The 12,634-nt window shown below is 47.0% G+C and overlaps 1 protein-coding gene across 1 annotated transcript; it reads right to left on the bottom strand.

Moving 5' to 3' along the window:
* Nucleotides 1–211: 211 nt before the first annotated feature.
* Nucleotides 212–12,258, bottom strand: LOC131723347 (nestin-like). Its single transcript, XM_059017014.1, has 7 exons — nt 11,867–12,258; nt 10,629–11,207; nt 4,558–9,882; nt 3,488–3,656; nt 2,630–2,706; nt 1,751–1,866; nt 212–1,284 (listed from the first exon to the last, which is right to left on the bottom strand). The coding sequence occupies exons 1-7, from the start codon at nt 11,924–11,926 to the stop codon at nt 1,215–1,217; spliced, it is 6,396 nt and encodes a 2,131-aa protein (XP_058872997.1). The 5' UTR covers nt 11,927–12,258; the 3' UTR covers nt 212–1,214.
* Between the last annotated feature and the right edge of the window lie 376 nt (nt 12,259–12,634).

The raw sequence follows: 12,634 nt of genomic DNA, 5'->3' as shown, positions 1-12,634 counted from the left end.
TAAAGGGAGGGGCCGGTGATCCTGTTAATAAAGCTAATAAGAGGTGAGAGAATGGATTTTAAAGATGGTCAGCGCTCCTTTAAAGAGAGGGGCCGGTGATCATGTTAATAAAGCTAATAAGAGGTGAGAGAATGGATTTTAAAGATGGTCAGCGCTCCTTTAAAGAGAGGGGCCGGTGATCATGTTAATAAAGCTAATAAGAGACACAATATAAATACAATCCACATTTATTTTGATACAGCTCCCCCTCCTTCACGCCACTGCATCCAGAGCGTGGCACAGACTTACAAACAAAAACAAAGGACAGCTCACGCTTACAAACACACTCCAGCTACAAACAACGATATAAAAGCACGTTCTAAAATAACAAAGTGCGTTTTCAATTGACGCTTCATAGAATCCAGCATTTCAACCTGCCCGATGATGTTAAGCGAATGCAATTCTACAAACGGGACGCTCTGCCTCCAGGTGATTTATAAATGACTTTTTTTTTGGGGGGGGGGGGGAGGCAACTAAAAAGTTTTGCGGTTTTCTGATCTCAAGGTTAAGGAATAGCAACACACAGTTTTACTCGTTCCTGGAGAAGGAAGCAGCTTTAAAATCAATTCAGTAGCTCACTGGTAACCAGTCTGAGGAGCCAGAACTGGGGTCCCTTACGAGAAAGCAGTGTGGCAGCTACGTTCTGGATAAGCGGCAGTCTTTGAGGTTCAGAGGCAGTGTGACAGCGAGGGGGGAGGGGGAGAGGGGAGGGGGGTGCCCTGGGGCTCCTGGAGCGGGAGTGATAATTATGTTAATTATGAGGTGAGAGAATGGGTTTAAAAGATGGCCAGCGCTCCTTTAAAGGGAGAGGGGCCAGTGATCATGTTCATAAAGCTAATAAGAGGTGAGAGAATGGATTTTAAAGATGGTCAGCGCTCCTTTAAAGGGAGGGGCCGGTGATCCTGTTAATAAGCTAATAAGAGGTGAGAGAATGGATTTTAAAGATGGTCAGCGCTCCTTTAAAGGGAGGGGCCGGTGATCCTGTTAATAAAGCTAATAAGAGGTGAGAGAATGGATTTTAAAGATGCGAATGGTGGAGTATAGCTCCGAGATTGGATGAATTGACTCTCTCTCTCTCTCTCTCTCTCTCTCTCTCTCTCTCTCTCTCTCTCTCTCTCTCTCTCTCTCTCTCTCTCTCTCTCTCTCTCTGTGTGCCGTTGTCTGGAAGTCTCTTGCTAATCTTTCTGTGGTTTTTTCAGCTTGTTTTGTAACTCTGACATCATCTGAGGGTGGATCATCCCAAACCTGCAGAGAGGGGGAAGAAAACAGCGGTGTAAAAAAACGAGTGTGGAGAAGGGCACACGTCTGTCTGTCCGTCTGTCTGTCTAGCTAACTATTTCTGTGCCTGTTATTTGTCCATATGCCTAATCAAGGATAATATTTAATCGAATTTGATTTTTTTTATCTGTGTATGTATGCATCTATCTGTCACTGTAAAATATTCATCTGTCTGATGAAGATAAATATATCATTACGTTAGATGTTTTTTTATGTCTGTCTATCTATCAGTCTGTCTCTATCACTGTGAAATATCCATCAGTGCAGAGAAGGATAATATTTTAACACAGTGTAATTTTGGAGTTTGATCTTCCTATCACTAATATTCATTCCCCTAACCAAAGACAGCATTACGTTAGATTTGTTATTTTATATAACTGCTAAGTTTGTGTCTTTGAAAATATTCCAAACGGACCAAAAAAAAAAAAATTACCCAGCTTTCCCTGGGGGCGTCCACTTTGGCTTCACTTCTGGCTTCGGTCTGGCTTGTAAAAGCGTCCCCGCGTCGCTTGAGCTGCGTGTTTCTGGTTCCCCTTTGACGGAGGGAATCTGAAATATATAAAAGCTGTTTACTGACCATCTCTACTTCATTGTACGAAATCCTGAACTTTCAAAGCCACCAACACAATCACCGAGATCATAACTAGGTAACAGTGTCTCTAATTACTCTAATTACTGTGTATTTGCATTGTAGCTATTATTATTTATTTATTTATTTATTTATTTATTTATTTATTTATTTATTTCTTAGCAGACGCCCTTATCCAGGGCGACTTACAATTGTTACAAGATATCACATTATTTTTACATACAATTCCCCATTTATACAGTTGGGTTTTTACTGGAGCAATCTAGGTAAAGTACCTTGCTCAAGGGTACAGCAGCAGTGTCCCCCCCCACCTGGGATTGAACCCACGACCCTCCGGTCAAGAGTCCAGAGCCCCTAACCACTACTCCACACTGCTGGTGAACCACTACACATCATTACAATGTTATTATGCATTATTATAATGTAATTAATACTTACATCTTTTTGCATGATATATGCAAGTACACAAGTGAGGGAGTCTGATTCCCAGCCCTGTGATGATAACCAGCATTATTATTATTGCAGGGATGGGAATCAGACTCCTATTGCACAGCAGTGTCACCCATTCCAGGTTTTACTACCAGCTTGATCAGCCCCCAGTGTGTCTAGCTAACAAGCTCAGGCGTGTCTGATTATTAAACTCCTAGCGAAACCAGGACTGGATCACACTGCTGTGCAGCGGGGGTCTGATTCCCAGCCCTGTTAATATTCTTAGTTACTAACCTGTGGTCTAGGTTCAGTCTCGACTCTCTCGGTATCTCTGTCCCTTTTTCTCAGCATTGGCAATCCTGCCCCCAAACCTGAACACAAACACGGGTCCGAATCAGATCAAATCAAATTTCAAAAGTTTTCAAATCGATCAGACCGTTTTATTAGTTTGTTCTCTGGTATTTTTGAAATGTATTTGTAGATGTGATTAGTATTGCTTGAGCTGTTTAGAAGAAACAGAGTAAACATGTTAATGTGGGGAGTTAATTTTTAGTGAAATTATAATTGTATTTCCTGCAGCATAATTGTAACTGTAAATGGAATAATAATTGATTCAAAGCTCTATGACACGTGAAGGAATAATTATATGAAGTTGCATGTGAACTATAACTTCATGCAGTTGGGTAAGTTTTGAGCCTCTCATATAGATGATGGTTGGGGTGAAGCGGTGTAAGGATGGGTGGGGAATGGAATGGGGGATAGTGGGACCAGTTTTAACTGCTTCAGTAGACACCATTTGGTGGTATGACCCTATATGGTTGTTTTTCTTGATATAGGGTTGAAAAGAGTTACAGACGTGGGCTGCAAGGTGATTGGTACAAGACTGAATTAACTGCTGCTTGTTAGAATATTTTTGGTGCAACGTTTAGAATAGAGAATGCTGTATATACTGATGTAAAGGAGAATTCAGGCAGATCGCATTTTTCCGAGTACTGATAAAGTACCGGTTGAGTGGGTCTCCGGAGCGCTCTGTAAAATCTGTGTGTTAACCTTCAAATAAATAGACTTGATCTAACTCAACACGCCTACGGGTTGAATTGCTTGGGGTTAGGTGAACCTCCAGAATTCATCCCTACACACGAGAATCTTTACCTGGCAGTCTGAAAGGCAATCCCATGCCGGCCGGACGGGGTAGTTTTTGGGGTGTGGGCGGGGAGGGGGCGAGGCTGGGGGTCTGCAGCAGCTCTTTGGGGGCACGAGGAGGACGGGACAGTTTGTTCCGAAGAGCGATCCGAGATTTCTGCGCCCTCACATCCAGGATCTGGGAATGGGAAAGAGGAAAATTCCATAACTCTCACCAGAAGTCTATTTATTATTATGAGAATGCAAAGCATACATTTCCAAATTCATCTGCGTTATTTTTTTTAAAGAAACGTTGAGAAAGTTTACATCTTGAGTCATTGAATTCTTACAAGATTTTACTCATCCAGCAGTAAAAAAAAAGGGGGTCTTGATACCAGGAGGTTCAAATCCTGGCTCAGCCACTGACTCCCTGTGTGTGTGTGTGTGTGCGTGCGTGTGCGTGCGTGCGTGCGTGCGTGTGCGTGCGTGCGTGTGTGTATCTGTGTGTGTGTGTGTGTGTGTGTGACCCTGAGCAAGTCACTTCACCTCCTTGTGCTCCGTCCTTCGGATGAGACGTCAAACAAACGAGCTCCTATTGGAAGTGACTCTGCAGCAGCAGCAGCAGTTGTTGATGATGCAGAGTTCACCCTCCCTAGTCTCTGTAAGCCGCTTTGGATAAAAACATCTGCTAAATGACTTGTCATGATGTTAACAATGAAGAGAAAAGTCACAGCTACGTTATTTAAACAGCTGTAGCAGCACGCGGGGGACGCGTCATGCTTTTCGGAACCCCCAATTACTTACACATTAACCTCCGGTAAGGTTTATGGATTTTTTTTTTATTTATTTTTTTTACATGATGAGTAGATATTTTTGGGGGTTTGAACACAAAGGTTTTAAATAATAATAATAATAATAATAATAATAATAATTTATTTCAGGACGTTTCGGACAAAGGCCTTTCTTCAGCTGTATAGAAAGAAAAGTAAACACTAAATCTAAAATATAATAAGCAAAAGGAAGTTTTGAACTACAATATATAACTATAGATATCCCAAGGTGCTGTGTAAGTTAAAAACAAATCCAAACCATTACATTACCTGTAGCTCCCCTAGTGGCTCAAATCTTCTAGATTCCGTATCTTTTGCTGTAGCCAATGACCCATCACATTCATCTCGACTGCCGGTGGACTCTACTGCTGGTGTCTCCATCACTCCACCCGCCCCCTCTCGCTCTCCCATCTCCTGGAGTCCTGGGACCCCCTCTCGCTCTCCCATCTCCTGGAGCCCTGGGACCCCCTCTCGCTCTCCCATTCCCTGGAGCCCTGGGACCCCCTCGCTCTCTCCCATCTCCTGGAGCCCTGGGACCCCCTCGCTCTCTCCCATCTCCTGGAGCCCTGGGACCCCCTCTCTCTCTTCCATCTCCTGCAGCCCTGGGACCCCCTCTCGCTCTCCCATCTCCTGCAGCCCTGGGACCCCCTCGCTCTCTCCCATCTCTTGGAGCCCTGGGACCCCCTCCCTCTCTCCCATCTCCTGCAGCCCTGGGACCCCCTCACTCTCTCCCATCTCCAGGAGCCCTGGGACCCCCTCGCTCTCTTCCATCTCCTGGAGCCCTGGTACCCCCTCGCTCTCTCCCATCTCCTGGATCCCTGGGACCCCCTCACTCTCTCCCATCTCTTGGAGCCCTGGGACCCCGTCCCTCTCTCCCATCTCCTGCAGCCCTGGGACCCCCTCTCGCTCTCCCATCTCCTGCAGCCCTGGGACCCCCTCTCGCTCTCCCATTTCCTGGAGCCCTGGGACCCCCTCGCTCTTTCCCGTCTCCTCGAGCCCTGGGACCCCGTCCCTCTCTCCCATCTCCTGCAGCCCTGGGACCCCCTCTCGCTCCACCATCTGCTGGAGCCCTGGGACCCCCTCTCGCTCTCCCATCTCTTGGAGCTCTGGGACCCCCTCACTCTTTCCCATTTCCTGGAGCATTGGTACCCCCTCACTCTCTCCCATCTCCTCAAGCCCTGGGACCCCCTCTCGCTCTCCCATCTCCTGGAGCCCTGGGACTCTCTCTCGCTCTCCCATTTCCTGCAGCCCTGGGACCCCCTCGCTCTCTCCCGTCTCCTCGAGCCCTGGGACCCCCTCGCTCTCTCCCATCTCCTGGAGCCCTGGGACCCTCTCACTCTCTCCCGTCTCCTCGAGCCCTAGGACCCCCTCCCTCTCTCCCATCTCCTGGAGCCCTGGTACCCCCTCCCTCTCTCCTGTCTCTTGGAGCCCTGGGACCCCCTCGCTCTCTCCCGTCTCCTCAAGCCCTGGTACCCCCTCCCTCTCTCCCATCTCTTGGAGCCCTGGGACCCCCTCGCTCTCTCCTGTCTCCTGGAGCCCTGGTACCCCCTCCCTCTCTCCTGTCTTTTGGAGCGTTGGTACCCCCTCGTTCTCTCCCGTCTCCTTTCCCTGTCTCTGACTGTCTCTCAGATGGTCCTGGTCTTCTGGTGACAGAGCTGAGATCTCTTCTTCAAGAAGGTCACTCCCCTGTCCTCCTGTGAATTCCGTGCCTCCTTCAGGATCGTCCCTTAATGACCCCCTGGATTCCTCCAGCCCATGATCCCCTGATGGCGTGGTCAGTCCTTGATTTTCTAGGTCACTACTACGTTGTCCTGCTTGAGTGGCTTCTGTCTTCATCGCTTGATTTAGCTTTTCAGTTCCTTCTTCTCCTTCCAGTAAGGCTGTAGGTGTCTCCTGGTCAAAAGGTAGCCCTTTAAGTTTTCCCAGCTTGAATTCTCCTTCTCCTCCTCCTTCTTCTTCTTCTTCTTCTTCTTCTTCTTCTTCTTCTTCTTCTTCTTCTTCTTCTCCTTCTCCTTCTTCTTCTTGTGTTGGAGCTTCTAATAAGATCTCAACTCTCTCCTCAGGCTTGTGGTCTCCTACTTGAGTGGTCAATTCATTGTCTTCTTCTGGGTCTCTCTGCTTTTGAGGTTCTAAAGTTATAGGCATCTCCTGATCATCTCCCAACTCCACAACTTCTGTCTTTATGACTTCGACTTGATCCAGCATCTCTTCTTCATGCTCTGGTGCTGGAGCTTCTGATAAGATCTCGCCTCTCTCTTCAAGCTCGTCTCCTAGTTCTGCTTCTCTCTCTGTCTTCTCTGCGTCTCCGATCTGCAGTCCTGGTGTTAAGGTACCACCCTGGTCTTTCATGGCAGAGTCGTTGTCTTCTTCTGGGTCACTGCCTTGTTCTTCCTGATATTCCAAGTCTGCAGATACCTCCAGATCTTCTCCTAAATCTGCAGCTCCTGTCTTGATAACTTCATCCAACTTTCCAAGTCCTTCTTCTCCTGATGAGAAATCATCTCTCTCATCCAGCATTCCTCTCAGCTCTGTCTCTCCCTGTGTCTTCTCAGCTTCTCCACTCTGACCTTCTGCTGTGCCGTCTCTGCTTGCTAACTCACCCAAGTCTCCGTGCTCTGTTGGGGTGACGGAGGTCTGTACAGCCTCAAGCATGCCTCCCGGCTCTGTCTCTCCCCGTGTCTTCTCAGCTTCTCCACTCTGAAATCCCGATGATAAGCGATCACCCCAATCCTCTGCAGAAGCTTCCCTCTTCTCTGCTTCATCTAGTTCTCCATGCTCTGGTTCTTCGATGGAAGTTTCTGCAGAGGCACCTACCACCTCAAACACGTCTCCCGAGTCTATCTCTTCATATATCTTCTCAGCACCTTCAAGCGGAAGTCTTGATACTAAAATATCGACCCCTTCTTCATCTTCTTCTTCCTCTTCTTCAATGCTAGCCATCTTCAGTCTTTGTTTCCACAACTTTGTCTCATTCTGTTCTTCCTCTACCTCTTCTTCTCTTTCGTGTCTTCCATCTCTCCCTCCAGCTTCCTCAATTGTAGACAAGTGACCTTGGACGATAGCCGCCTCCTCTTCTCTGTAACGTTCCAGTGTTGCTAGTTCCTGAAGGTCCCTGAACAGCTGAGATACAGGCAAGGTTCCATGGTAGCCCGGGTAGTGATAAGACATCTCCCCATCTTCCTCTTCCGGCTCAGAGATTTCTTCCTGCGCCTCTGGAGATGCAGAGGAACGGTCTTCATCCGTTCCTCCTTCTGCGACGTTGTGGCATGAAGCCTCAAGCCCGGTTCTACCAGGCAACCCGCCCAGCATGTTCTCCCTCCTGTCAACTGAAGCCTTTTCGGGATCCAGTCCTTCAGCATCTTCCAACTTTTCAAGCCCTTCTGGTTCCTCTTCTAGTGGAACTTCTGATGAAGCCTCTTCTCTTTCGTCCAGCCCGGGGTCTCCGGGTGCTGTGGCCGGTTCGTTGTCTTCTTGGTCACTCTGTTGCTGTTCTTGTTCTTGCGATTCTTGCAAATCTTCAGGAATCTCTTGATCCTCTCCCATCTCGGCTGCTTCTTCCTTAATAACTTGTTCAAACGCCTCCAGACCTTTTTCTCCTCGGTCTGGTGCTGGAGTGTCCAATAAGATCTCAACTCTCTCCTGGTCTCCTACTTGGGTGGTCAATTCATTGTCTCCTTCTGGGTATCTCTGCTTTTGAGGTTCTGAAGTTGTAGGCATCTCCTGATCATCTCCCAACTCCACAACTTCCGTCTTTATGACTTCGACTTGATCCAGCATCTCTTCTTCATGCTCTGGTGCTGGAACTTCTGAAAAGATCTCTCCTCTCTCTTCAAGCTTGCTGTCCACTTGTGTGGTCGTTTCGCTGAGTTGTTCTGCTTGGGGATCCTGGGCTGTAGGTGTCTCCTGGTCAAAAGGTAGTCCTTTGAGTTTTCCCAGCTTCTCGAATTCTTCTTCTCCTCCTTCTCCTTCTTCTCCTCCTTCTTCTTCTTCTTCTTCTTCTTCTCGTCTTGGAGCTTCTAATAAGATCTCCACTCCTTCCACAGACTTGTGGTCCCCTACTTGTGTGGTCAGTTCATTCTCTTCTTCATCTTGGTCACTGTGATGTTCTTCTAAGACAGTTGACCGATCATCTCCTATCTCCGCAGTTTCTATCATAACAACTTGATCCAACTCCTTGAGTCCTTCTTCCCTTCGCGGTGGTGCTGGAGCGTCCGATATGATCTCACCTCTCTCTTCAAGCTTGTCTCCCAGTTCTGTCTCTTGCTCTGTTTTCTCTCCTTCTTCAACATGAAGGTCTGCTGGTAAGACATGTCCGGTGGTCAATTCATTGTCCTCTTCTGGGTCTGTCTGCTTTTGAGATTCTAAGGTTGCAGGCATCTCCTGATCATCAGCCTCTGTCTCATCCAACTTTTCAAGTCCTTCTTCTCCTTCCAATGAGATCTCATCAAGCATGTCTCCCAGCTCTGTCTCTCCCTGTGTCTTCTCAGCTTCTCCACTCTGACCTTCTGCTGTGCCGTCTCTGCTTGCTAACTCACCCAAGTCTCCGTGCTCTGTTGGGGTGACAGAGGTCTGTACAGCCTCAAGCATGCCTCCCGGCTCTGTCTCTCCCCGTGTCTTCTCAGCTTCTCCACTGTGAAATCCCGATGATAAGCGATCACCCCAATTTTCTGCAGGAGCTTCCCTCCTGTCCTCTCCATCTAGTTCTCCATGCTCTGGTTCTTCGATAGAAGTTTCTACCACCTCCATCACGTCTCCTGACTCTGCCTCTGGCTTCTCAGCACCTTCAGCTTGAAGGTCTGGCGATGATGATGAGATACACGTGGTCATCTGATCGCCTTCTTCATAGTCACCGTGTATCTGAAACTGCAAGACTGTAGTTTCGGTCTTTGTAACTTCAACTTGAACCCGCTTCTCAAGCTCTTCTCCTTCCGGTGAGAGCCCATCTCTCCCTTCCACGAAGTCCGTCTTTCTCTCAGTCTTGTCTCCAACTTCAACTCCAACCCCTGATGTGATGGTATCGCCCTGATCTTCCGCAGCGTAATGCTTGCCTCCCAACTCTCTCTCTCCCCCCTTCTCCGTTGCTGCAGTCAAGGGGTGATCTTTATCTGCATCGGTGGTTCCTTCACAATCTAAGGTGGGCACGGAGTCTTCAGGATGCCTCTCTTGAATCAGAGCAATCTGCTCTAGCAACCCCAGCTCTAGACCGCCACGGTCCTTTTCTAGAAAGCCGGTAGACTGACCCAGTCCTCGTTCTAGAGCCGCTCTCGAAGTCTCTCTCTCCGTCTTCTCCTCCCCCACTCTCTCCACCTGGCTACAGCTGTGTTCAGTGCTCAGGTTCGAAACCTCCCACTGATCCGGGCTGGTCTCCGGGATCGCTTGCAGGCGATAAGAAGCTTCTTCGAAAACGTGTGCCTCTAGGGGGCCCTCATTCTGTGATTGGGACCCCCCTGCGGAGTCACTGAGAGGGGTCGTACCATATTGCACTTTCGAAGGCACCTCATGGGTCTCTGACTCTTGATCGCCGGGTCGTTTTGGGTCTGGCGGAAGAACCTCTTGTAGCTTTTCCAAGACCTCTGGTTCTGTTTTAGCGACAGCCTAGAAAAAAAGAAAAGAAAGTCTATTAAACCCTAAACGCTCTAGAGAAAGTGAACCCAAGACTTTAAATTTAGCACAGAAAGAAGAGCAAGAGGGTATCACTGGAAGCAGACTAGAGATTATAGAGTTATAGCTCTGTTTGTATCCTGGGACACTATCACCCTTCATGTAAATGTGCTTTATTTTGCTCTTATCTGCCCCCTATTTTACTGCATTTAATCCTGTACTTCAGAATACTGTAATCTGCCAAGTGTTTAACCTGTAGTACTTTGTATTTAATCACATCCTGATGTAACTATCACTATTTAATCATATCCTGATGTAACTATCACTATTATCTGCTGTATTATTGAATTGTGGTTTGTCACACTTGTACTTTGCTTGAACAAAAGTTATTGTATTTCTTGCTCTTATTGTATTACTTGTATTGTAACACTTGAAATGTATTTGCTTACAATTGTAAGTCGCCCTGGATAAGGGCGTCTGCTAAGAAATAAATAATAATAATAATAATATTTACACAGAGTTATAAATGCATGGAATGGCCTACCAGGTGAAATTGTAGGATCTAAAACACTGGGAACAAAAAAAAAGACTAGATCCTGTGTTTTTAAATTAGTTCACCCCCTATACCCCCAATAGGGAGAACGGTGCACTAACAAGAGATGAGCCTTGATGGACCGAATGGTCTTTACTTCTTCCCAAAGTTTTCTGGTGTACTTATTGATCATATCAGCATAGCTCACCTCTTCTTCTCTGGCAGCTGTTCTGCTGCTAGAATCTTCATCATCCTCTTCTGATTGACCTCCACGACCTCTGACCTCCGTGTCACCCACATCCTGTCCCCCCGGAGCGGCTTCCTGTCGGCTGTCACGGCAACCCTCTTCCGGAACTCTCTCTTCTGAAGGTTCCGCGATGTCGCTCTTACTGTCGATCACTTCCCTCTGTCGGTTTCTGTTTGAAACCTCCCCCCTGGAACAAACCTCTTTGTGTGTTTTGACCTGTTCTGTGCCCCTCAAATCCCATTGGACGCCAGGGGTACGCCCCCCGGCAACCACTCCCTGAGCATTCCGTTTTCGGGTCCCATGACAACTGACAGCAGGAGTTTCAAAGTCTGTTTGCCTCGTCAGGGCCACTTCTGCTTCCTGGTCCCCATGACAACACTCTGCGGTAGCTGCTGCTTCCTGTCGGTTGCCAGGGCAACTCACCCCTGTGGTAACGTCTTCCTGTCCAGCAGCTCTCTCCGCTGGTAAAATTTGTTCTGCTTCATTTGGTTGTCCGTTCTCTGGGTTTAATATGTTGCTAATGACTTGCTGAATAAAAGCCTAGAAAATAAAAGAGGAATTGGTTTGAGGAATGTCTTTACATGTGCTATTTTATTCAATTACAATTACAATTACGTTGCCATAATTGACAATGTCGACCTGAAAAAAGAAACAAGGACCAGGGGTCACAAATGGAGATTAGATAAAGGGGCATTCAGAACAGAAAATAGGAGGCACTTTTTTTACACAGAGAATTGTGAGGGTCTGGAACCAACTCCCCAGTAATGTTGTTGAAGCTGAAACCCTGGGATCCTTCAAGAAGCTGCTTGATGAGATTCTGGGATCAATAAGCTACTAAGCAAGATGGGCTGAATGGGCTCCTCTCATTTGGAAACTTTCTTATGTTCTTATGCAGTAATTATAATTCTAGTCACAATTACACTAAAAAGTAACACAAGCAACTCCTCGCAAGAACTCAAGTTCACGCAGTTTATACTAAATAACCCCAGCAAACTGAATTCACAATCGCAGTTCCAGTGACGTTGCATTGAATTACAGATTGCACATTTACAATACTGTGACTGAGCCCACACCGAGCAGGCTAGATCGCATTCGCAAACACGACACAAATCCGACTTGAAGAGACCTCACTGTTTAAAAAAGGTATCAGAACTCGATTTAAGAAAATGTAAAGAACTTTTACTTATTTTTTTACTTACGACAGCTGTCCAGAAATTTTGGCTCAGTCTCGCCAGCAGGTTCTGCTGTGGCGGTTCCATCGCTGAGTAAACCAGTCAAACCAGTAGAGAGGTTTATTTTTTTTAATGGATCATATCCTTTTGCCAGTTTTGTCTTTCCTTTTTCGCACCAACACAAAAAAAAAAAAATCGACAACAACACCGAGTCTCTTATACGTACATAGTTCCGGTGATTAAAAATGCTTTTTGGTAGAATTCACCCAGCGATGCTTCCCTTACAAAATAAAAAAAAAATACACAACTGTAGAGGCTGATTGTCCTATTGTGAGAGGATGTGAGAGAGAGAGAGGGTTTTGCCTCTCCTTTTGCTTTAAAAACGAATAAGGAAGTTGACACATCATTTTTTTTCCTCTCAACACAACCCCCCCGACCCCCCCCCCCCCCCCCCCTATCACTAACCTCAGTTCTGACACTTTTGGTTTTGTGAGTAGACTGATGTGTTTGAATTTGCCTTAGAAGCCAAGACTGAAATTCGGAGGGGGGGGGGGGGGAGGGGGGAGAGGGAAGAGGGGGGTTATTGAAGGATTGCTCTCTCATCAGATCACTTCCTTGATTGCTATGTAAACACCAGGTAAACACACCTGTCTGTAACAGTACCCTCCACTTCCCTAAACATGACCTTATTGCAGGCAATCCCCTTGATGGGGGAGGGGGAGGGGGGTGTGTGTGTGGCTTTGTCACAATGAAAGGTGCAGTAAACATGGTTCTGCAGTTACAATGTCATTATAA

Source organism: Acipenser ruthenus, chromosome 54, assembly GCF_902713425.1.
Source record: "Acipenser ruthenus chromosome 54, fAciRut3.2 maternal haplotype, whole genome shotgun sequence".
In the NCBI taxonomy this organism is placed as follows: Eukaryota; Metazoa; Chordata; class Actinopteri; order Acipenseriformes; family Acipenseridae; genus Acipenser; species Acipenser ruthenus.
This window is presented reverse-complemented; position numbering and strand designations above follow the sequence as displayed.

Coding starts and splice junctions, on each gene's coding strand:
- LOC131723347 (XM_059017014.1), bottom strand. CDS start 11,926: ATGGAACCGCCACAGCAGAACCTGCTGGCGAGACTGAGCCAAAATTTC. Junction 11,208..11,866: donor AAAATTTCTGGACAGCTGTC/GTAAGTAAAAAA, acceptor TTTATTTTCTAG/GCTTTTATTCAGCAAGTCAT. Junction 1,867..2,629: donor AGACTGAACCTAGACCACAG/GTTAGTAACTAA, acceptor TATATATTTCAG/ATTCCCTCCGTCAAAGGGGA.